The following is a 26,169-nucleotide window of genomic DNA, read 5'->3' as shown; positions in this document are numbered from 1 at the left end:
TTTTTTTTTTTTTTTTTTTTTTTCCACAGTAATCAAGGCAGATTACAGGGAAAAAAAGAGCCAGGTAATGAGATCAAGATGACCAGTCTATTATGAATGTGCATGCTAAGTCCTTTTGGAGAATACAGATTTTTTACAACTGGGAAGGAATGAGGTTTCCAAAGTTCACTGGAGTGGCTGTCCAGCGGTAAAAAGAATCCCTAGTGAAGAGATGGATGGCACTGGGGAAGAAGAAATAAAACATCCTGAAAACAGGACAGCCAAAGCTCTTGCTGAGCTACTGCACATTGTTATTATAGGTAAGTATATTCCACACCACGATTTTTTTCCCCCTTCATCCAATTAAGAGACCAAAAGAAAAAAACCAAAAACAAACCAACAACAAAAAAAAGCCCCACCAAGCATAAATTAATCTAGAGATTTGTTAGCAGTTGGTAGCTGTAGATAAAAAGCAGCAATTCCTTTAGCTTGACAATGTGAAGGAGACATGATAAATTCCCTCACTACTGATACTGTTATCAGACAATAGTATTCAGCTTATTAGATAAGTAGCCTGAGCACAGTCTTTGAGTTAAAGCATTTAATTCAATTTACTAATGTAAAAGACAGAGTTAGGAAGTATTCTATAATACACAAGTGACCTCTGTAAGGACAGTATGATTTATTTACTATTTTTTTAATCAAGAGGTTTAAGGTGTCATCACTTTAGGACAAGCTTCTGATTTTTGACCTGATAAAGTCCTTGTGTCAATGAAACATGCTTAAGATATTCTTTTAATTCATTTGTTTCACTGGACTAAGTGCCATCATATTTTGCTACCAGCAAAATGAAAACATGATTTGAGGGAATGATCTCAATTATTACTTTCTGAAATAGGACTGTATTGTATTTTACGTATGTACTTTATTTCTACTTATGAAGGAACTATTCAGATATGTTTCTTTATGAAGTGGAACCTTGTTTTCCTTTAGTACAGAATCAGTTATCTATTCGAATGAAAAACAATGATACATTCCTAATGCTTCTGCACCCACCCCTGCTACAAGGGACACTAGAAAAAGCTCCTGCAACTAGCAACTCTAGTCATTGTATCTTGCCACCTGGTGATTTTTGTTACCAGTTAAGCTCTTTTATGTACATAAAACAGTTGTGAGATTACAAGCAAGGTACTTGCTTTCCCCCAAAGGAGAGCACAAGCATGGCTATATAAAAAAAGGTGGTGGGTGAAGAGTTCCAAATGGATTTGTGTCTAGTTACATTCTCTTCCAGCCTCTCCTTGAAGCACATGCCCAGCACTATGCCACTTTTCCATCACTCTCCCTGACATCAGTAACAAATGGGCTAACACTGCAGCTGATACCAGAGGCAATCTTTCTTCCTGTGATGCATTCACACAACTTGTAGGACTTCTTATATGAAATTTGAAATTAATTTGACCAAAATTAATGAAGAGGGTCAAATATCAGTAGGAAAAGGGAGAACCGTTTGAAAGGCTTCATTGTCAGGAAAAAAAATCAAATCATGTTCCACATATGAAAAAAACCAATTTCAGATATTTACAAAATGCTTTTGCTTAACAATAATTTGCACTCATCTGCCAGCCCAAGAAACACTGCAAACCAACTTGATCATGCACTAACACTGAACTAGGTAACTGGTGTATCTCACCACCCCCATTCTTCAAAGCTTGCTGCTACAGCTGTACTTCACCTTAAACAAGCTTTCTGCAGCTACATGAACTTCACTGGTACAGGTATGAAAACAGGTAGTTCAGCACTAGCCCAGCTATTCTTAAGGAAATGCAGTCACACCTTTACTGGAATACAACATTAACTCACAAAAAGGCTGCAATGTTCTCAGATGCATTTGTTTCCACCTTACTAGGACAGAAACACATTTTAATACAAGGAGATGGATGAAGGCAAGAATGACGCTGGGTGAATTCTTTACCAAACTGGCTTCTGGATCTTGTTACCTGCCTTACATTCCCTACAGAGAGGGTTTCATGCTGGCTGCAATTAAGGATACCCTAAATTTAAGCTCTTAATAACAACTTAAGGTTTGAAGTTCATCAGAAATACTTTAAACCTTTTATGATTAAGATCCACATTTCTGAACCATTGCTAAATACACATTTATTTCATCTAATACAATTAATTTTCCACCAAAATGTACCATATCAAAGGAAAAAATTCACACAACATGAACCTTCATCTTCCCCCAAGGAGCACATTCTTACAGAAATAGAGACATGTTCCTTCAGCTCCAGATACACAACTAAAAAGGATGGTCAGATACAAGGAGCAGGAGATCCTGACATGGGCCATCTTCTTCATTTAGTCCCATATTGATAAGTCAGCTAAGTGTTGTTGATTCTTTTGCCCTGACTCTAGTTTGCAGACAAGACAGACCTGCATCCAAAAGGGACTAGATTTTACTCCTTCTTGCAGTCACGTTGTTCCACATGGGTTACATTATAGCCTTTGTTAGGCTTACAGTTGGCGGTCTTGCTCCAAGGGTTCAAAGGATATTATACACATTCTTCTAGCTCTCCATGGAAATCAGAGGAAGGAGGGGGAAGCAAGCACAAGGAAACATACAGTGCACAACTTAAGGCACCTAAAATTTATAATTAATTAAAAAGGTGGGTCCTTCAGTTTGGTATTTTCAATCACTTTCTGATATAAGGCAGAAGAAGTCTGCCTTCACAGACTACACTTCGCTGTCTCCTACACTGGATGACGCCCATACTGCCCAAGAAACACAACTACTGTGTAAGCAATGTCTACTTATGCACCCTTTTTCAGAGGTGTGTGCCCCAGTCTAGCCAGACAATACTAAAAATACCATATAAATGAACACACTGCAGCCACCTCCATGTCTAGAAAGCTACCACATCCCAAGCAAGTATCTTCTGCGTGGCCTCGCTTTTGCGCTTATGCCAACCATCAGAGCAGACCAAACATCTCCCCTAACACAAGGAATGGTCTCCCAGGGCAGCCACAGAGGATCTCAACAATACAGGGCTTTGGTTCAGAGCTTTATGCTCTGTGCTCAAATCTGACATGACCAGCCCCCTGCAGTGTTGCAATTTCTAACACTTCTGATTGTCAGTTTTCAGAAATGTTGAGGAAGAGGGACAATACCTCTTCCTACTAAAGCAAAGAATTTAGTCCTCAACTTCCCACAATGACTAAGAATTCCTGCTCCCTTGGGTGCCTTAACCAAGTAAGAGACTTAAGTCATCATATAAGTAAACAGTAAACCCTACATCATGTCCAAGTTATTTTCAAGTACTAGAAACTGTAGGTTGCTAAAAACAGTCTGAGCTGAAACTTCTTGCTGACTTTTCAGACTCTTGAAAGCACACTCTCACAGGAGGAAAAGAAAAAGTATTTGAGAAAAATAGAGAAGTTGCACTTTGGTTTTTAAACAAGAGTGAATATTTTTCATATTAGACTGCACTTTAAGTTGAATGAAATGTCACTCCTCATAAGAGCTTATTTGCAGTTATTTGCAGATTAAGATTCCAGAGCAGTCTTCTAAGAATGGAAGGGGGAAAACTACAGAAAACGTTGCTGTAAAACCAGAAAGATTCAATGATGGACATATTGTTGCCTGTGAAGTAGATTATTAACTATGATCTCAGTTTTTTTTCCAGTCCTTAACAAAAGGCTGATACTGTAACAGCAGTATCTTAAAAAAAACCAGTATGCTATAAATATTATTTCAACTTCAGATGATGTACATACAGTCTTACATAAAAATGGAGTCATGTCTCTCAAGAGCACAACACTTCTAATGTGAGAGAAAACACTTCAGAACGGTGGAAACATAAGCACTAATAAATCAGATTAGTAGAGGGATACCTGAGAACTACAAGGGTTCTTGGACACCAGAACTCCAATAAAAGTAACATGTTACACCTGTACCTCATATTGCATCTGTCCCTATCACTGTTACTTGCCACATTTTCTTATTTTGGCTTCTAATGGGCTTTGAGGGGGTTTGGATTACCTGAAGTACTTGCACCAACACTTTAAATTCACTCATTATTTGAGAACGCATGAACGCTGTTTAACAAAACAGGACTTTGTGTGTATCTAATAACCATCACTGGAGACAACTGACTTAAACACTATTAATCATCTGCAAGATAGAATACAGCGATTTTATTCCAATAAAGGTATTTTTCAGAGTGACTCAAAAGGCAACCTGAAACAAAATCTGTGAAAATGTTCTAGGAAGAATTATAGGTAAAGTAAAAATGGAATTCCTAATACAGAAATCAATGACCACAAAAATCAACCTAATCCAGAACTCTTTTCAGTAACAACAAGGTAAATTCAAAGAACAGACATAAACTACTCCAATTCTAGCCCACAAGGTGACTCTGAAGAACTCAGTTTAAGGACAGAAAATTTTATCTAAATTTTCATCCACAGTGAGACTTCAGAGCAAGAAGAAACCAACACTTTCTGTGCAACAGATCCAAGTCACAGCTATAACAGCTGCAAGAGAATGTGCTAGCATCAAGGTCTAAAGCCATGAAAATGCCCCCAAAATAGACAAAACCATGCCATCTAATTCTGACTCAAATACACAGCTGGCAGAAAAAATGGACTCCAATTCATTTTGTGACAAACTGCTGGTGATGTTGGTCAAGAACTGCTAAAGACTGTACCCATTTAGAACCATTGGGTTCTAAATCACCACTACAGTTTGAAAAAGACACAAAAACGTACCTGATCAATTGCATATTACAAGCTGCAGAAGAGACACAGTCAGAGACACTGCAATGCAACAAGTCACCTTGTGAACAACTGGCAAAGACTGCATTAGCTGCAGGTTCAAGAGACAATATTACTACTTTGACCATACTTCTAAATGGATGTGATAAGATACCCAATGACTTCAACATCTGAAGATTTATCACAGGATAACTGCAGTGCCACAATATATATAGGACAAGCTTATATTTAGCTGTGCCATGAATTTATTGTGAGCTTCTTAAATGCTAACCCATACAGTGAATCAAGACATCATCTCTGGAACTGCACAAATGCGATAAAACCTTCTGAAACTCTCAATAAGAAACAGTAATCAAAAATTTTTTAAACCACTTTATTCAAACCTGAGCACCTCAATATAAAACTAAACACTGGTGAACTGTCATTTTTCTTGCTAAACCCAGATTCCTGCAAATTTAAAATCTGCACAAGTAAGTTTCTATCAGTTCAACATTTAAATAGACTAATTCATCTCTTCTGACACACTTTGTAGATTTCATATAATGAAAATAACTAAAAGAATTAGTGCAATATACTGGACTGATCAAAATAAAATGTACTTTGGAAAACAAAGTTGCGAAGTTCATTACTGACAGACAGCAGTACTTATGTTACAGATACAGGAGCATCATTTATTACTGTTCTAGCCATAAAGGAAGAACTCAGAACCCCCTTTGATTAGAGAGGAAAAAAGTTAGCTTTAAGTAACTGTACATTCTGTATACCTTTAAGCAACTCTTAAATATTACAGAAAGTATTAAACAAATGTAGACTACAATGCAGAGTACCTATTTACAGTACATTAATATCCAAATTTAAAATCAAGTTGGATGTACATAATTGTTAGTGCACTATTTTTTTTTCCTTAGGGGAAAAACAAACTGTAATGGCCAGCAATGATCAGAAACAAGAAAGAAGTCACAGACACCGAGTTTGTTGTGGTTTTACTTGAAGAGCTCTTACAGTTTGTAGAGGACAAAAAACCCCATATCCTAAGTTGTAGAGTGAATTTACTGGTCTGTACCCTCTGAACAGATTAGAAATTAAGTTAGACTTGATTCATCACTAATTCATTAAGATAACTAACTGGGGGTTGATATAATTTACATACAGTGTACCAACTAAAACTCCACTTTCTGGCAAGCATAAGATTCTTAAAATTGTTAATGCAAGTATTATTTGTAATAAAATTATTAACCTATGGAATGTATAACTAAACAGTGGATACCTGCAGAAACAACTGGTTGCATCAATACTGCAAATAAGTTTAAGTAATTTTTAGACCCTGTTTCTAAGGAGGTTTTAAAGCACAACTGAGAATTATGAAAAGACCCAATTCTATTTATTATAACAGTGATCAGTATTGAGGCTACAGGAACTGGCCAATTAGGTCCACAGAAAGTAGTTCTTCTACACCCCTAATAATAACAACTGATTTGTAAAACCTTTCAACGGAAGGATAATCCGCTTCCATCTCTCCTCTACTGCTGAAACATTACAGCCAGTGGTGGATACATGCATGTTAAAATTTTAGGTCAAAAGAAAACTCTGTATCATGAACTTGACTATTATCGTAAGTCTCTTCGCTGTTTGGAAGCTGTACTGGACCAGGTTAAGCACTCCAATTCCATGGTTATTAACAGTTAGGAAGCAGAAGAATATTCAGAACAGTTTAAAGCAATTGATCTTTTAGTTACTACAACATTGACTCTTGGGTGGTTGTGTGGGTTCAGTAAGGTCTACTCCTCTTCCTCTGGCAGAGCTGGCTCCTGCATTCTGTGGTTCATTCTTGGGCAATTTCTTTGCTGTAAGGTGAACAGGAAGTAAGAGTTAAACCTGAAATTTTACTAAGATTAAATCACCCGAGTAAACAGAACAACACATTATAGGTATATCAGTATACTCATTGTACAATCTGATTTCATTCAGTGCATTATTGGTAATGGAAGAAGGGGAAGACACTCAACTCCTTAATGATTAGCTACTTTATCCATGATTTCTAGGAGTGAAATACATTGGTAGCTTGAGCAATAAAATGTATCTGCACAGGTGTGCTATGCCAGTAAATGACAGCTCCTGTGAGAATCCACCCACACATAACAGACTTTAAGATCAGATGTTAGTGCAGAAAGATACAGGAACATTGAAAAGGCACAAACCACAGAGAGAAATGGGTCAAAAAGTTCCCAGATATCCAGCCAGAGTAAGTGTTTGCAGACAACATATAAAACGGCCCTCAGCACCAGATCAAGCCAATCCTATTTTTTTCAAGCTGTCTCTTCTCCCCAGTTCTTACGAGTCAATTGACTGGCAATTTCTCTGTTGCCTCATAGCTCCAAGGTTCCTCCTCAGTCTTAACATGAAAAATAAGGGTCACCCTTCTGAGCAGAAGCTTCTCCTAGAGTTCTCTCCATCAGAAGAAAATTGCTAAGTTCTACACAAAAGGACCTATATGGACCTATATCTTACCAGGGCCCAACAACTACCCTTGTTTTATAGTTTGGCTGAATGGTTTCACTCCAAAGTAATTAGTTCTATAGGTTTTTAAAAGAACTTTTTCCAAAATGAATGAAACTCAGCCAAAAAAAAAAAACCGCAGAGCAGACATCAACATGTTATGGTGCCAGATAACCTCAGGGTGCAGGGCAAAAGGGTGGGCCACAGGGTTTCCTCCTCTGAGGTACCCTCCAACTTGGGCTGTTCTACAGTTCTGTGATAATATCCAAGAATCCACATGGTACCAAGCTGCTGAGGCAGTACAAAGTGACAATGCACCAATAGAAAAATGTCCTCAGAGCAACGTTTTGGATTCTAGAACTGTATCTAGAACTGAATTAACACTGGGTTTTTGAACTGGAAGCTCTGAATGAGTGCTGGAGCAGTCAATTTGCAAGCAGCTGCAGCTTGCATCCAGCAATTCTTTCAGTATTCTCATTTTTCATTTTCTCTCATTTTCTTTGAAGATCGTATTTACGCAAGGTCATGAGAATTGCATCCATATTTTGCAGGCCATTCCAAATTGCATGCAATACTTATAGCTTTGTCAAAATTTCGATTCAGAGTCTATTGTTGCACAGATTTTGTTATGATGCATTGACAAAGCTGAATTTCACCCCATTGATGTAAAACACTCACACAGGCAAAAACCATTGCAGACAAAACACACAGTTACTAATTGGGCTTTTTTTCCCCCAAAATTTACTTTATTTACTCCATTAAAATATGGAGGCAAGAATTATCGTTGATATATCAAATTAAAAAAAAAATCATATATTGGGGAACTTTTTCTTAAACAGGAAGCAAACTGCACCTTAAACACAATAATATTGAAATTTCACCAGAACAGTACAATTCAGCATTTCTGTACCATTAAATGCATGCCTATCTTGAACATTTATGAGAAAAATATACTTTCCTGTCATACAGTTAAGTGTTTGCGTCTATCCCTTTTTCAACTATTTAGTTAATATGAAGCAAGCACTTGTTATAAAATGTTGCTAGACCGATAATTTAATCTGCATCTGTTGGCAGTTTGAAGAACACCATGAATTACCTCCTCCTCTCCTGACTTGGAAAGCAGAAGATTAAGACATCTTTTAAAACATTTAACTTTAACATCAATGATGTTTTCTCACAAAATGTGGGTTAGGGAGGTGCAATAGACAAAACAGATCGAATGAGGTTTGTATGTATAATAATAATGTATAATGATGCTATACATTACTCTTACCCACTAGCAAAGCATCTACTATAATTAAGTTTACTATTCAGTAGATTAGTAGCCAGCCTAAAAATGAATTCTTTTTTCTCCACTTTCACAAGTTAATAAACAACTAAATACAATTTTGGGTATCAATGGAATACACAAAAATTCTTGGTTTATACTTACTATTACATGTTAGCATCTTTACAGAAATCCCTTAGATTACCTTAAGAATATAAGTATATATACTCATATATATATTATATATAAAAATATATGAGTGGATTTACTTTTCACATGAAGGGTCTACTTATAACTCGGACACTGAACTTAAGCATACACTGTCATCTTTGGCACAGCTTTTGGATTTCAGATAGCTGGTTAAACAAAATTAAACAAATGAAAGGGCTTAAGGACACTTCAGTACCAGAAATAATTTACATGAAAACAGAGATCAGGGGTTAGGAAGATTGTCATGGTCTGAATCTCATGAAAATGATTCCCTTTAAAGTTCTCTGTTTGTTCATAAACTCACCAATTGCCATGAATATTTCATTTACGTTCATAGATGTTTTGGCAGACGTCTCCATGAACAATAGGCTGTTGTCATCTGCATAAGCCTGTGCTTCCTGAAAGTTAAAATAAGAATACATTACTTCATTAAAAAAACCGGCCCATATAATCATTACACATTGTACAAATTTTAAGTGTTGCAAAGGAACAATCTCTACAGCATTTTGAAAGAAAAACAGTTTGTGGAAACACTCATCTGACAATGTTATACACCAGCTATAGAGAAGTTACAATTCTACCAATCAGTTAAACAATTAGAAGTGGAATCTTAAAGATCCCTACTAATCTTAGAAATCTCCAGGTAGATATCTCAGGCAAAACTAAATAATAAATGAAAATATTTATGGAAGAGACAACCCCAATGCAGAACATTAGCTCTGATAGTAAGAACAAATAAGCTTCAGAAAGTGCCATCGAATGTCAGCAAGTCCACATTACTACCCTGGAAAAAGGCAGTCTGTGAACGATCTTGAATCTTTCAACCACTAAGGCAGATGGATCAGAACAGTTTTATTACCCAACACAAATTCACAATTACAGCAAATAAGCAGTATTCAGTATTTTACTTCCCTTTTCAGTATGAATTTTAATCTGACACACTGCTCATAGGAACCTTACTATTTTTGCCACTTCTTATTAGTCAATTCAGCTGAAAATCTCCAGCTTCTTATGATTATGTAACTGCCTTTGCATTCAAAAGAAATCTGTAAAAAAGCTGAACTACAGAACACCTATGATGATAAGAATAATCCACAATGCTCCGAAATTGACACCTGCTAAGATCTATGTAATTGTATCTGAAACAACACATTAACAAATACCTAGAAATCTAATATGTAATTTGCAATGAGAAAGGCTTGTCAAGGCCACAAGGAGCTCATAAATCCACAGCAGCAAACACCCTAACATTTGAAAAACATCAAGACTCTAATTGTTCAAAAAATAGTACAGGCAGGTTTGCTGTACTTAAATGTGATTACATTATTGACTGCAGTAATGTATGAAATTCTTGTTAAACACCACAATTTTTCATAAAACACCAAAGCCTCCTGTCAACTGTCACAGAAGTATAAAATTAGAAAACTGGCAGAAAAACACCTAAACCACTGCTAACCTTATAATTCAACTCTCTACAGTTATAAAAGGATTCATTACTATATGCACCTGTATCTCATATAGTGACCCTAAACATATTAAAAACCATAAATTACTGACTAATAAATACTATCTTAATTCAAATTCAGTCAATCATGAATGGACCAAAACTACCTGCAGTTAGTTTAATTCAGTTTAAAGGCTATTTTCCGATTACTTGATTTAATGTTCTAGAAGATAAACTACACTAGTGAGAGCACAGATGTAATCATTAAACCAAAAGGAATACCATGAAAAGCTCAATTAAAATTTGAACACTGCTTCAACAGTACAGCCTAAGCAAGTTAGGCACATCAATCAGCTTTGTATTATACCATAATCAAAATTCTCTGGCTGACAAGTCAGACAGAAGAGTTTGCACTGAATTACCGCTATCTCATCCACTGAAACTCTAGTTAGCAGTAATTTTGGGTATAAGGCAGAAAAGGGTCATATCAAAGAATGGATATTCAATTAGCCTTAAAGACACGCAAATAAATTAATTATTCCTCTAAGTCAAATTAATTATTACAAAACGTCTATTCCTCCATATTACCTGTACAGAAATAGGTTTTTCAGTAGCATGTATAATTTAATTAGTCTCAGTTGACATTTATACTTAACAGCATGACCTCCATAATAACTAGCTAGGCTATGCATATGAGCTCCCCCTCGGTTTATTTACTATCCAAACAAAATGCACTTTCTATGAACAAAAATTAGGCACATACCTGGAAATCCACAGCTCTTTTGTTAGCTAGATCAGCTTTGTTTCCTGCTAAAGCTATTACAATGTTAGGACTTGCTTGTCGCTGAAGTTCTTTGACCCAATTTTTCGCTCTGGCAAAGGACTCCTGTTAATGATTGCAAAATGATGCAACTGAGTTTTATCATCCTTTTGTACTCACCTATTATCCCCATCTCTGTTATCTACACTTCAAGCACAAAATGCCATTGCAAGGCTGCTAACCTTAGTCCAAAGGCACACTCCAAATTGCCAACTGAGCTTTTAAAATGAAGCATTCCTACCTTAGTTCTCAACTGTGCTTAGCTGAGATAATGCTGAAGCAAGCAGGTAGCAAAAACAGAGTAAGGAAATCAGTGGTTAAGAGAGAAAACAAGAATTTCAGTTTCTCTGGAAGATTCAAGCGTATGAACAGCTATAATGAAAGGCCTCAAAATTGCTTTTTAATTACTGAGGACTGTTCATTTGGTACACGACTTTTGGGTTTTTTTGGGAGTTTTGAGGTTTAAGTCTCATTTTATCAGGAAAAAGTGAGGCTTATCTGATCTGTGTTCAAAGAAAAAGAAATCAAATATCCTCAGGTTTTGGTCTCAATAGCTTGTGCTACCTTTCCAATCCTCAATTCGTAAAACAAATTTGTAAAGAATTTGTAAAAAAAAAAAAAAATTAAAATAATATCTTCACTATCAGAAATAAAAGTGCCACCAGCAATAGATATAATGAGAGTAACAGCTCAAACTCCATGAACTGATTTAAGGGTGGGTTAGAAACACTTCTACAAGAGGATTTTTTCCTCTTTATTTCCCTCTTTTTAATAGAAAACAAAAAGCACCAAAACAAACAAAATCCCCAACCAACCAACAAAACCCCACCTCAACCCTAGGAACAGTCTTTTAGCCAGGAAAGTTTAGAGACACAAATTGACAATACACAGTGCAATCTGGTCCAGCAGAAACCATCCCTGCTCATGGCAGAAATGCTGGACTAGACAACCTTTAAAGGCTTCTTCCCATCCAAACCATTCTATGATTCTACAAAGCGATGAACTGATTTACACAAGAGAGAAAAAAGTAAGTAAAGATCAGTGCAAGACTGGTAACTTCCAAATCCCCCTTGTGCATCCCTAATGCAGTACTTACCTCATTTGTAATGTCGTATACCACTATAGCTGCTTGTGCTCCTCTGTAGTACATGGGGGCTAAACTGTGGTACCGCTCTTGCCCAGCTGTATCCCAAATTTCAAATTTTACCGTTGTATCATCCAGACATACAGTCTGGGTTAGAAAAGCAGCTACAAAAAAGACAGAGGTGCTGAAACCAGAAGTTTGCTTATGTCTCTATATTCATATATAGTTATGTTCACAGCGATACAAAACAATTCAAGCTTACTATTAAAATACGACAGGTTTGATGCAAGCATTAGCTGACAGTCTGTAACTCTGATCAACACAAAGGAGTTATTTAAACAACTGGACTTTCCTCAAGTCAGACATAAGAAAGGAAAACCTGGAAAGAATTCCCTTTTTCACAATAGTGAATCTGAGTAACCATAAGCCTTCTACTAAACCTTCTAGATACAGTCTCCTGAAGCAGGATGTATTCGAGTACCAGTAACAGCATCCCATCATGCTATAATCCAACAGCTCAGATATTTTCATTTCTACACATTTATATTACTTGAACAGCATCTTAAAACTTTGATTTCAGCGCCTAACAACTTCACCTTAGCTAACAGATCTGGAAAGAAAGAAGCACTTTTTACAAGTTCTTATTCTCAAAGCAGCTATATTTTTGACTTTGCAAGTGATCTCAAGAATTTATTTCAGCACAATTTCAACAGCCTGCAGTTTCAGGGAAACTTGCAGCCATTGCTACTACAGCTGAATGCATGACCATAAATAATGGTCTTCCAGTTACAGAAAATACTAAGTAACTCATTCCAAGTCTTCAAACAGTTACTCCTAGTAAAACTTTTCCCTTTGGATTAAGGTACAATTACAAGTATGCCCACACAGCATAGAAATCAGTATTAAAAACTAAGGAGAACCCACTGCTTAGCTGAAGCAGGATCTCTGATCACAGGGCACACTGATGGATTGTGGCCAATTTAAACCAAATACCTGAAGAGACACTGAGCCATAACACTTGCATACCTGGGATCTCATCCTGTCCTACATACTGAGACACCATAGACTATGAATCATTCCAAAACTGCTTCAACCTTCAACTCATTACAGAAACCAAAATGAAGCCAATCTTTCTCTGTAAAGGACATTGTAACTAGCATACAGAAGTGTCCCTGTCTCGGCTGCGAGCAGCAGCTGCATGGTACTTAGTAGCTGGCTGGGGTTAAACCGTGACCAGAAGCTGACTCCTTAAGTGGTCAGGTGCTCCTGCTTCAGGGGTATTAGCATCCATCACAGATGAGCAGGCAGGCTGAGGAAGGTAAAAGCTTTGATGTTCCCATGTTAAATCAACATAAATCTCTCTAAATGCTACATATCCAAACACTGGTAGAACAGGCTCCACTTGTCAGCTCCCTAAGCAGCCCAGAACCAAAACAGAGTGGAAAAATACCATACATCTTGCACTGAACTAAGGGCTTCCTCCCCAGAACCAGCTCAATATTTTATTTCTCCAAGGCAGAGACAAGATGTTAAGCAAGCTGATTTTGAAGTTCTCACAGAAATTCTCTTAACAGAAAAATGTACCTTCACTGCATAAATGAAGGTATGTACTTGGAAAAAGAATGAAATAAGTGGTTTATTCTATGCAATCCTCTTGTTTTTGTCAAAAGTAACATTTCAACCACTTAAAAATGCCAGTTAATTTCTGCAAAAAAGATAACTTACTTCAACCTTGTCATGGCCAAAGTAAATTGACAATTAATCATCTGTTAATTATCTGAAAGTCTATTATCTTTAACAGCCATACTTTTGTCTTAAGCAACTAACAGGCCTTGCTACACCAGTCTGAAGTGGTGAAACCACACCACCACCATCCAACATGTCTGCCTTCAACTGCACTCCCTTTCAGATGTTTTTATCCAGATTCACAATGCACATAAGCCTCTCTTTGTTAAAAGGTCCTTCTGTATACAAAGAAAATTATGCCTTAGGCAGCTACAAGCCACAGAGTTAGACAGCTTTCTCTATAGAAAACTTTTCTGAATCCCAACACTGATGCATGTAATAGCTCTCAGCTGCATTATATAGCATTTCCTTGTTTCCATTTGATATAGAAGAGGCACAAGTTAATAGAGATTACACTAAACCTTATATATGTGAAATTGAACTTAGGCGGTTGTTTAACCTTTGTTTAGACTTTGAACAGTGTTACAGGGTTGGGGTTATCCCAAACACTAAAACAAGAAAAAACTAAATGGAGGTTAAATGAATTTGAGATCACTGAAATGGAGCAACAAATTTCACCTAATTTTAGCAGGTTTTTTTAAAACTAAAAACCTTGTTGATACTGGAAAAGTAATTCGCTACACATCTTTGAGAATGCTCTCCATATTACCACACAGCTGTTTATCAAAGCATACAGAAACTTTCACACTAATACCTATCCTCAAGCCATAAAATGCACAAAGCCAAAAGTGTGCATCAGTAAGGTTGCTAAAGTAGAAAATATGTGGTTCTCTATTCACGCTGACAGATAGAAAAAATAAATACACGTAACAGCTAGAAACAGGGCAAAAGAAGAATGCAATGACATTCAGCTTGTATATATTTTTATAAGCTTTGCAGTGTTTTTACATTTCAGCAACTGCTGGTGTGTGAAGACACAGACCACAGAAAGGCTTTCACATAAATACTACAATGAAACAGGCTGACTCATGCAAGCTGCAACAGCAACTACTAGAGAGCATTTATCAATTCATAAAATCCATACTTTGTAAAGTCTGTATGCGGTTAGGTAGTTTTAGGATATGGTTAAATTTATCCAAGGAGGAATACAGCTCAGAGCACAGACAACTCCAAAATACAATATAACTTAAGAAATCTGGCAAAGAGAAGAGTGCAATAAAATCTGTTTAAAGTTAAACACATTTTTTTCCTAAAAATTCTGGTAGCCAGCACCTGTTTCATTTGAAGTCATAAAATGGAAAAACAGCACAATAAATTTTGTGATTACCAACACAGAAATAGATCCAGATATGTAGGAAGTTCTCCAAAATCAAAGTCAGCATGCATTAAGTGACAAACACAAGCTTTTTGGAAGATGCAATGTTCTTTTTTTTCATAGAAGCTAAGCTCGTAATTCTGACTAAGCAGTTATTACATGCATTAAGCATACAGCACAAATAAAAGAGCCACATGCCCACATACAAACAAAATATAACATTAAGCCCAGGTTTCAAAACTATGCAGTTCAATAACACATCTACTACCTCCACTTGAAAAGGATGTTTACATTTAACTCAGAAAGTTATAGTTCTCAATTACTGACACAGGGCTCGTATTTGATTCTTGCTGTCAATGATCCACTCTAGAATTGCCTTTACATTCAAAGTTTTCAGGGGCATGGATAATATAAACAAATAACATGAAACAAATTAACAGGCTAATTTTCTCACCTCCAATCGTACTTTCTTGAAATTCATGGAACTGTCCTTTTACAAAACGAAGCACCAAACTTGATTTGCCAACTGCAGACTCTCCTAAAAGTACTAGTTTGAATTGGCAAATTTTATTTCCAGCATTTGGCCCATTGGGCCTTGTTGCTCCTCGATTAGCCATGTCCAAATTAAAAAGCAGTCCTTTGTTTCAACAGCCTTTGAAAGCAAGTTCCACTGAGATCTGAATCCTGGTTCTTCTGCCAGTAACAACCTATTTTGTGAAAAGACAGTGGGTACATTAGATTTACAAACCAAGTAAGAAAAGTCTCATTCGCTAATGCAATACATGTAACTTGACCCAGTCCAGACTACAAGTACCATTATCACTAAGTTGTAAAAGATAGCCAGAATTTATGATACGTGAACCAGTTATTTTCTTCAACATCTAGTCTTCCCATTAAAGCTTCAAATTAGCACATTAAAAATCCAATTATGCTTCTTTTTGCAAGACCTCAGTTATTTCTGAGAAATAACAATCTCCTGTTATTTCTTAGCAAATCAAGACTGATGTATAACACAACAGATTCAGACTTTCAAATTGTCAATAAAATAACAAATAGCAAGAAGCAATGACTTTTCATAATCATACTATTGCTAACCAATATTCCAAAGTCACCACTGCTCAAGGATGCTGAAAAACTGAGCAAATTGGGAAAAAAACACCACAGTAACTTCTTTCCAAGTGGAGTTCTATTCACCTCTATCCCATCAAGAACAACTTCCTTAAATAAAAGTACAGATCTTCATATACAAACCATTAATAACCTCTCTAATTAACAGCTGTACTGAGAAGCAAAAGTGAAGCCTTCCATATGAAAACCAATTGACCAATAAGAATTCCAAGCAACTTTGTACAAGCTACCAGAGAACGACCATAAGATGATAAATTTCTATTTCCAATACTTGTGCATGTCCTAGATCAATATTAACAACAGAGATATTTGTTAAGAACAAGTATGAACAGCATATTGCTTAGCCTGCCTACTCTTCTTTCCAGCTGCCTAAAAAAAAAAAAAAAAATCCACCCACAGAACTTATTCATATGGAAAGGAAAGCCCTTAGACACTGCTGGTATCACTTCTGACCCTAATATTTATGCTTTTACACACTTAACAGTAGATACAAAACAAATGACCTCTCAAAACTAGCCCATAACGTGGTCCTTCTCCAGGTGATCTTTTATTGGAATTGAGCACACTTTCCAGGGATACAGCTTTTCTAACATCTAGGATTAGAGTTAGGTTAGAGTACATGGTCCTAATGCAAAAAATGGCTTTAATTCACAGGATGCAAAAAAGTAAGCAAACATGTTTCAAATGACTTCCTGTATTCCTTGTGATAAAGCAACTACATTTTAAACCAAGCAGTATCTTTAGACATCTTCCTATTTCAGAGCCCTTAGCACACAGGTCAGGCACTTGAGCATTCCAGTTTGCTACAGGCCTAGCTCAGATACTAAGCCTTCCTTCTCCTTCCTAACTCTCTCTTTGCCTCAACTCAGGTCTTAAAGAACCTTCTTTCCTGGAAGGCGCTTCAGCAGTCTAGCAGAACCTTACCCTTCAGTAAGAGACTCCCTTACAAACTAAGGAATTAATAATATTCATGCAACAAATGAGAACAGAAATCTTAGCACTATTTACTAGATAATGTAACAGCTGAAAAACAGATATTCCATTTCTGACTGTAATCAGAATACAGGTCTTAAAAATATTTTCAGCATTTCAGAGACACTTGTATTTACTCATGTTCTTCCTTTTATCATATCTCTCAAAATAATATACCTTCTTTGAGGTAAGACATAACAATTTTGCATTCTGTCCTGAGTTTGTGTTCCATTTCACTATTACATCACACCTTAATAAAATATATATATATATATATATATTTAAATTTCAGGTGTCCAATCTATCAACAATCTATAACCTATCAACTATCACATTTTAGCTACATATTCTTAGCAATATGTGAAAGTGTTCCACAGTGAAAGAATGAAGAAAAAAAAGCCCCTGCAAATCTTACCACCATTCTTATCAAGTACCATGTTAATTCTATACTAAGATTCTTAGTCGTTAAACTAATTTTGGTGAAGTATTTCAGAATACAGGAATGGATCCAGTTATTTAAAAAATACCAGACCTTTCATCCTTACACCATAAAACAACCATTTTGCACTAGTAGTGTGATGGTTCTAAGGCAAGACTCTTCCCCCACCATGCTGCGGAAATGTGCTTCAGAAGTTGTGGAGTGTTTTGCATAAAAATGGATCAGTAACAACAGTTAATCTCTCCCTAATTGAACCATAATAGAGAATGCAGCAAGGCATAACCAAAATATAGGTGGCTCAGAATACTGTCAGCCATTTGTTTATCTTTTTCTTTGGAAAAGTAATGAACACAATTAAGTTATTTCTGTTGTAAAATGAAAAAAACCTCATCTGTTTGCTGTAGCATACCAGTGTGTTTGGACAACCATGAAATAATTTAAACCCCTTTAATCTTAATACATTCCATGTTTTTCCAGACTCTGCAGCACTCATAAGGACAACATCCAATGGTTATGTGACTTAGTACTCCTGGGAACAAGTGACTTCGAGATGACACACAGTGAAGAAATCAAGCCACTGCACAGGTTGCTCCCTGTGACTGTTTTTTGCTTGATGTTTCCTATACTGAGAGCGAAAGGAGGTATGAGAAAAAAAAATTAACTAATAATAACATTTACCAGTTTCACCTGAGCATTTACAACTTCTAGTTAATTCAGATTTTTATCACTGACAGAACAGTAATTATTACCCCTTGCAACACTACATCAGAACACAAAGCTGTCACAGGTTGTCAAGAAAAATATCTACCTCAATTTTTATAGATGCTCAAGCTACAGAAGCTGTAGTTATCAGAGAACTTCAAAGTTTGCATTCTTACAGCACCCCTCCCCTGAAATCATTCTAGACAGTCAGATACCATGTACAAAAATAACCAGCTGATAGCAGACCACAGTACCTGAGAGGAGGGCCATCTAAGAAACATATTGCAAACCTCATTCATTCAACAGTCACATCAATACAGCTAATAAATTAATGAAGCCTACTAGTCATACCACCCACTTTTCAACAGCTCAGGATAAAAGAAAATGCAAGACTAAAAACCTGATAGAGCACGTCCAGACGATTGTGACATATTAAAACAGTCACTAACACCTTTTATAAGAGTACATGGAAATCATTATCTTTCGAAGTTTCAGATGATGCCAAAATTCTGCAGGTAAAGTCCACAACATGGCAGCACACTTAACACAATAAGCAAGGGAAGTACCTGCTTAATCTGAAGAGAAGCAGCACTGCAGTTTGACACAGCCACTACAAATGGCTTTGGCCTGTTCTTTTCACATCTCTGGGCTGAGCACACAGTGCCTCACAAAGATTCAGAAGATTTCAGTCCCCCATGCACACTCCAAATCTCAAGTCACATTCATTCTACTATTTCTTAGTTCACCAGTAAAATACAAACCTGGAGAACCTGGGAGGAACAGTACACTCAGTACCCTACACATACATTGTAAACTCAGCTCTGGTGAAAATTTCCTGGGAAAAAATTCACTAATATGGCTCCCTTTCTCCTCCCCTTCCAATTTTGTATACACTGTAATCAATATGTTTGGAATACATAAAGAAAGAAAACCTGACCTGGGTAAGACATTTTCATTCACCTACACAAAAGGTACAAGTACACAACTGCTTGACTTGAAACAAGCTCTTAAACTGATAGATGGGAGTTATGGAAGTGAAAAAAATCTACTTAAGAAAATATGATAAAAATTTTGGGATGGTTGACTTCACATAGATGGAAATCAGGGAGATTCTCTTACTTTTATAGAGTTTAACATAAAAACACCATTTTGCAGTCTTGGGCAGCACAAATACATAGGTCACTCTGCTAAATAGGAACTTTCACTCTTCTCCTGAATATCCCCCCCCCCCCCCCCCCCCATGACAGAGCAGGTTCATGCTGAAAAACCAGAACATAAAGCCTGGAGCATATTATTAGCCAAGTACTCCTGGTAATCCCACCAACTAATTTACTGGATGCTGGGTATTCTCCTCACTCCAAAAGAGAAATTTGTATCCTGTTGGACAGTTTGAATTTTATTTAATAAAGAGTCCTAAGTATTTCAACAGATCAAACACAAATCTTATAATGCTTGAGTGTGTACAAAATACCAATAGCCCTAGCCAATATCTACAAACTCTCAATTTAATGGTATAATTTAGTCATGTAAGCATAAGCACTGGCCTATTTTCAACTATAAGACAGCTCACACAGAAGTATCAAAGTAACACTGGTGACAAAAGCCAGCCTACTGAAGAGATTAAGACAGTGAGCACTGTTCCTACAATTAATGTGATTAAGTGTATTATCAAATACAAAGGCCACATGAAAAAATTAATGATAAATTTAAAACTGGAACATTCCACCACTTTTGAATCTCATAGCAAACAACACTGTTTCTTACTAATAAACTTTTGTACACTGCATAAACAGACACAAAGCATACAATGCTGAGGCTGCAACTATCTGTCTACTTTAAATTCCTTTATACTGGACTTCTTTGAACGTTTTAAAAAGCAGTAACTAAAAAGCCTTACATATTAGCCACTCCTACCAACCGAATTTTCTGTTATTCCTTCCAAGTTCAGCAGAATTAGTGTGACACCCTACCGCAGTGTTCAAGACAGTGACAGGGACAACTAGCAAAACGCTTGTCACATGTAAGCCAGTTTATATTGAAACATAATGAGGCTGTAAGCTAAACAAGTGACTCAACACAGTTGCTGCAAAAAAACACATAGTCCTACAATTAAAGGCAATAGCCATCTCATAAGCTCATCCGAATGGTAAATGGTACTAATTGCTTTCAGATAAACTGGTTTATCAGACAGGAAATGTAAGCCATGACTATAATACCATTGTCTCCAGCCACCTCACTTCAGCCAACATCTACCTTTTCCTGACATTTCTCATGATGGAAGAACAATACCTACACGCAATCTGTAGGTAAGCCTGACTGTAACTCTATAGGGTCACAAAAAAAAAAAAAAAAAAAAAAAAAAAAGCCACGATTTTTACTTTGCCTGAACGTTACATGAAAGAAACCGATTAATTTCAGCTCCTTAATTAGCTATTCAGCCTTTTATTTCCATCCCCGAGCTCTGAAAGAGGTATAGGATAAGAAAAAAAAAATCATTAAAAATGCCGAGAGAACAGCTTTTCATGGCCCTGTTCGGAACATTTTGATAGTTCTTATGCAATTCAGCTCTCCTCTAAAACATAAAAAGCCTAGGTTTGTTCCTCCGCCCTACCCTAGCTTTGTGTCTAGTTCCAATTCAGTGCGCTGCAGATGTCCAGCATACTAGGCCTGTCGCGATCCCCGCGATGGCGACGCGTTGTCGGGAGCATTTTACTTCCCACCTAGTTCACCGTCCTTCTTCCAGACGCAAGCGAAAGGGAAAGCGAGGGACCCATCACCCAACCTCCCTTTCCATATCTCACAAGCAACTCGAGGGTCACAGCCCTCCCGGCCGGCCCCAGACAGCGATACCTCTCTGCAGGAGCGCCCGCACGCAGGGGAGGATCCCCGCTCTCCCGGGCCCAGCCCCTCCAACCCCCGCCGCCACCTCCCCTCCCCCGCGGCTCCCTTCCAGGCACAGGAATAAGGGGAAGTGGGAAAACCGGGGACGCCATTTTGAGCCGGGAAGGGAAAGAGCAGCCTCCCCTCCCCGCACGCCGGGCTGCCCGTCTCGGCCACCCGTACCGCGGCGCGATGATCCCGCAGCGCCAGGGAGCGGCCGCCGGCGGGAGCCCGGACAAGGCGCGTCTCGCCGCCGCCGCCGGGGCCCCCCCGCGCCGCCACCGCCTCCTCACCTGGCCGGGGTGGGGGAGCCGGGGCGGCGACGCAGCGATGTCCGTCCGTCGGCGCGTCGGTCGGGGCTGGCGGGCGCGCCGGGGCAGGGTGGGCGGAGGAGGGGTAGGAGGGGAGGGCGGCTCCTCGGTGGGGGCGAGGGGCGGGGGCGCAGCCGTGCCTCACCCAGCCCCGCCGCCGACTTCCGCCGCCGCCTCTGCCCCGACCAAAACACACTCACACACACAACACGCACTTCCGCCGCCGCCACGTCAGGCCCGCACGCGCCGTGCCCTTCCGGTTCGCCCGCGCCAGTCACGTGGCTGCCTTTCTTTCCCACCTTCTCCCCTCCTCCTTTTGTTCCCGCTCCCTCCCTCCCGCCCGGCCGCTCCCACGGCGCCGGGGCCGCGCTCCGCTGTGGGGTGTTCCCTATCTCCCGCTTCTCCCCAGCGCCCGGGGGAAGAGGCCCTGGGAGCGACCCGCTCTTCCATCTTCCATTTATGGTGGGAGTGGTGAGGCACTGGAATGGGTTTCTCACAGAAGTTCAGGATGCCCCATCCCTGGCAGTGTTCAAGGCAAAGCTGGGTGGGGCTCAGAGCAATCCGCTGTAGTAGGAGGCGTCCCTGCTCAAGGCAGGGGAGTTGGGACTGGATGATCTTTAAGGTCCCTCCCACCCCAAACTGTTCCGTGATTCTCTGCCAATCGCCTGGGGACTGCATTGCAGACTGAGGAGGTTACTGAGGTGCTTGGGCTCGGAGCTGGGTGTCACACACACAGACAAGTCCTGGTTTAATCCTTTAAAAGAACCAGTTTCCAAAGCTATTAGTCAAATAAGTCGAAAGGAGGAACTATATAGCCTGAATGGCCTTAATTGCCGTCGGGAATTTGCCTTTTTTAAACACCGAACCGCCACTGAAAAAGCCTTGCAGGTTGGCTCATTATCGTCAGAGCGCTAAAAACTGGAGAAAATTAGTTGCTAACCCAGAACAAGTCTTGATTGCTTCATACCATGAAGCATGACCTTGTGAGAGGGCGGGATAAAGGCCACTTGGCCACAGAAAGGCCAGTTGTAGCGGAAACAGAACAATCATGATAAGTGTTTCTTCAGTAAGGCAGCTTCAGCAAGGTCTAAGAGTTGGTGCTTGAAAGAAATAATAAAACAAACAAACTGGTAATGATTTGTTAAAAAAATATGGATATTGATCTAATACCAATATCCAACTATGACGGACAAAGACTCTCTAACAGTTTGAAGTTAGAAAGTGTATGTTTATTACGACGCCGGGCAGCGTGAGGGATAGCTCCCAAATACACACGCGCAATTTACAGATGATCACAGGGTCTTTTTTTGTACAAAAGTGTTGAATACCCAAAACACAAATGCATATTCATGACTCTGGTCCATCCCATTCCCCGCTTCGTATGGTAATTAGACAAAAAGCAATTAAGCATGCGTAGTTTGTTCTTTCAAATGGGTCGGTGGTCCTTTTTAGGGGGTGGGGTCTCAAAATGATGAAGTAAGATGCGTCTTCCTCGCTTTGCCTTTTTAACCTTTTAGTGTTGGCGACACCTGGATCCTGTTTTCTCAATGAATTTGAGATTTATGATTTATGATCACATTGTGTTCTTGGAGTCTATTGATTAAGTTGACAGGTCTCCTGATTTATCGGTTCCTTTAATCCGGCTTATGTTAAAAAAAGGGAAGTTTACCTCAACAATGTCTAGTTAGTAAAAGGGAAGTCCACGTCAGCAATGTCTAGTTTAATTAAAGTCCTTTATTCTTCAAAATGTAAAGGGAAGTCTACGTCAGCAATATCTAGTTTAACTAAAGTCCTTAATTCTTTAAAATTAATATCTCAGTAACACATGTAGGAAGTTTATCAATAATGGTATTTAGTAATTGGTACAATTTAATGAGGATTGTTTAGATACTCCCATCACAGGAAATGATCAAGTTGATGTTGTTGTGTTCTCAAAATATGTTTTAGTTCAACCACATATATTTAAATGAAGCAAAAATCAAGTTATGTAAAGCCTGTGGTCATTGTTATGCTACTTTCCCCTTCCCTAGAACGACATATCAGTACTGAACATACTGAAGTGAATGGAGTGAAAACAGATTGTTCTTTTAGTCTTCATCAGTTCTCCTTTTCCATGTACTTTTCCATTGGAACCGGTTTGGTTTCAGAGTAATGATTTCCCCTTTCTGCTTTATTAAGTTGAAGTTAATCATGTAAGTGCTTTGTGACAGGCCAATATGTAACTTCAAAAAAAGTAAAATAGTCCTTCCATTCGCCAGTGATGTGAAATGCCAAACTAGCTCCAGAGAAACGTTTGTAAGTATACAAGCTTTTTTGAGCTGTGAATTTGCTAAATGTTTGTAAGAGTTGTCCTTTAAATCACGTAATCCTGCCCTAATACACTGTTTGTTTGCCATGTCCCTCTGGCTGGTCTCAATATGTTCAACTGGATTGCAGGATTTGCTGAGCAAACAGCAGATTCCTGACAAGTGTGTTTTACTACACACCTAATAGGCATGCATTGGAGCACCAGTCAACCAGATAGCATCCAGTCAACCTGGCAGCTGCTCACTCACTCACTCATTCACTCACCTCTCTGCAGTAAGATGGAGAACATAATGGGAAGAGCAAAAGCAGGAAAACTTGAGGGTTAAGATAAAGACAGTGTAATAGATGAAGCAAAGTGGAAGCAAAAAGGCAATACAAAGGAAATGGCTGGCTACCTCCCATAAACAGACCAATGCCCAGCACAGTCTCCAAGCAGCAGCCAACTTGGAAGACATCTCCTTTGTCTACCTTCCTTTTTAAATCCTGAGCATAATGCTGTGTGAGATGGAATATCCCTTTGATCAGTTTGGGTTGGGTATCTGGGCTGTATTCTACTCCCAGGTTTCTGGACTATCAGCAGCATTTCTTCCTGGGTGGGCCTGATGACAAAGTCGGGAAAAAGAGAAAGTCCTCACCCCATGCAAGCACTGTTCAGCAGTAGCTGAAGTATTGCTGTGTTATCAACAGTTGTTTAGTCACAAATCCACAACACAGCACGATTCAGGCTGCTATGGAGAAAATTAACTCCATCTCAGCCAGACACAGTACATACATAAACAATTTTTGTGGAAAAATGTTACACTGAATCTTTACAATTACTTGAACTAAATTAAATTTAGAGATTAAACATGTCACACATGACATTTCTTGTTTCACTTAATCTTATCAAATAAAGGATCATACTATTCCGTATGTAAGGATCATTATCTATGCTTCTAAAATAAATAAATACTTCATAAAATTAAATAATCTTTCAGCTTATCAGATGTATCTGAAATTCTAGGCTAAATGGAATTTTTGATGCAGGAATTGTATTCACATGATATAGTTGCTGTTAGGAAGCCTGTTTTACATATTTAGGTTCTTGCTGGTTAACTTAACACTCTGACTGCAATGAAGAGCTGTAGCACATCTCTCTTGCTTTGTGAGACGCCCAAATTGTTCACAGCTGGTTGACACTGACAGAGTGGGACAGCAAACACCAAAGGTTCACTGTGAATGTGTGAAATAGAGGCATGAGAGACTGGCAGTAATCAAATGACCAAGTTCCAGTTACTGTATTTCAGGCTTGACAGGTCTCTTTGAGTTTTAGTGGTGAAGACAAGTTTCTTCCGTTGTAGTCTGCACAAAAAGATGTTGAAGGAAAGCTCTGAAATCACACAGATAGCCCCTATCAGTGTTTTTCATATTTTATTTCAACGTGGTTCATATACCCAAAAGTGAAACTGTACTGGGTGATATTAACAAATTTATATTAGTGGGTCATGGTTTCACCAGGTGGCTTTCCATCTATTTTAGCATTTCTCTGCAGAGTTTTATGTTCAGCTCAGCATTCTTGTGTTTAAATCTAATGCTAGATTGTAGTGTAATAATAAGTGGAAGTTGACTTTAGAGGATATACAGAATCTCTTTGTTGTGTTTGAACATCTCATTGTTTATTATTATTATTATTATTTTCGATAACAGTATTTTTTTCTGTCTTCTATCTCTACTTGTGTACATTTTCTCTGTATGTACATTGCCTTGGTCATAGCATAACATACAGAAAGTGTGCAGCACACAGAAAACAATAATTTCCTATCTGTAAAAGAATTGCATAAAACACCATGAAAGCAACCAGGCAGTAACAGCAAAGTGTATCACCATGCCTGACGTCATTCAGACATTTCACAACATTTGGAGTGTTTTACATGGAATTCTCTGGCCTTCAGAGACCTCAAGGAATCTACAAACTTAGTGCTTTGACTCTGGTCTATGCCAGCACCACAGTCAGAGTGAGAGCTATGTTGCAGAACATGGAGTGTTTGCGCTTCATAAAGAAAGTAAAATGCAGGATTTTAGACAGTTTCCATTCCTCTGTTTTAGCCTAAACAAGACAGAAAAAGGCATTAGCTTGTGGGAATTGGATGTCAGAAACTAGTGAAATGTCAAGTACTGTTGAGGAAAAAAAGTGCTGCTGTAGAATGGAAAATTTTGTTCAACTTTTTCCGAACAGCTTTCTCTAGAGATCCTACTTTTGACGTATGAGATGACAAATTCATACTGAAGTAAAGAAGGTTTTAATATTTTTTTCTCTAAAATTGAGTTCAGTTGGTTTTTTGTTAATTCATTATCTTATCTTTAAAATTACAGGCCC

The 26,169-nt window shown here is 38.3% G+C and overlaps 1 protein-coding gene and 1 pseudogene across 2 annotated transcripts; one reads left to right on the top strand and one right to left on the bottom strand.

Moving 5' to 3' along the window:
- Positions 1–211: 211 nt before the first annotated feature.
- LOC136362670 (uncharacterized) lies at positions 212–4,926 on the top strand (annotated as a pseudogene).
- A 792-nt stretch (positions 4,927–5,718) lies between these two features.
- Positions 5,719–21,723, bottom strand: RAB5A (RAB5A, member RAS oncogene family). 2 transcript variants are annotated; one of them, XM_066319688.1, is made up of 6 exons: positions 21,489–21,723; positions 15,529–15,781; positions 12,086–12,237; positions 10,933–11,055; positions 9,030–9,123; positions 5,719–6,596 (listed from the first exon to the last, which is right to left on the bottom strand). In XM_066319688.1, the coding sequence occupies exons 2-6, from the start codon at positions 15,689–15,691 to the stop codon at positions 6,481–6,483; spliced, it is 648 nt and encodes a 215-aa protein (XP_066175785.1). In that variant the 5' UTR covers positions 15,692–15,781; positions 21,489–21,723; the 3' UTR covers positions 5,719–6,480. The 2 variants fall into 2 exon arrangements, with proteins under 2 accessions (XP_066175785.1, XP_066175793.1); XM_066319696.1 differs by lacking the exon at positions 21,489–21,723 and adding an exon at positions 18,882–18,900.
- Positions 21,724–26,169: the final 4,446 nt, after the last annotated feature.

This window comes from Sylvia atricapilla, chromosome 1, assembly GCF_009819655.1.
Source record: "Sylvia atricapilla isolate bSylAtr1 chromosome 1, bSylAtr1.pri, whole genome shotgun sequence".
In the NCBI taxonomy this organism is placed as follows: domain Eukaryota; kingdom Metazoa; phylum Chordata; class Aves; order Passeriformes; family Sylviidae; genus Sylvia; species Sylvia atricapilla.
This window is presented reverse-complemented; position numbering and strand designations above follow the sequence as displayed.

Bases quoted from the DNA above. Each gene is read 5' to 3' on its own strand.
- RAB5A (XM_066319688.1), bottom strand. From the start codon at position 15,691: ATGGCTAATCGAGGAGCAACAAGGCCCAATGGGCCAAATGCTGGAAAT. The intron at 12,238-15,528 runs GTGAGAAAATTA...TCTTTTTTGTAG, and splicing joins TCAAGAAAGTACGATTGGAG to CTGCTTTTCTAACCCAGACT. The intron at 9,124-10,932 runs GTATGTGCCTAA...TTTAACTTTCAG, and splicing joins AAAGAGCTGTGGATTTCCAG to GAAGCACAGGCTTATGCAGA.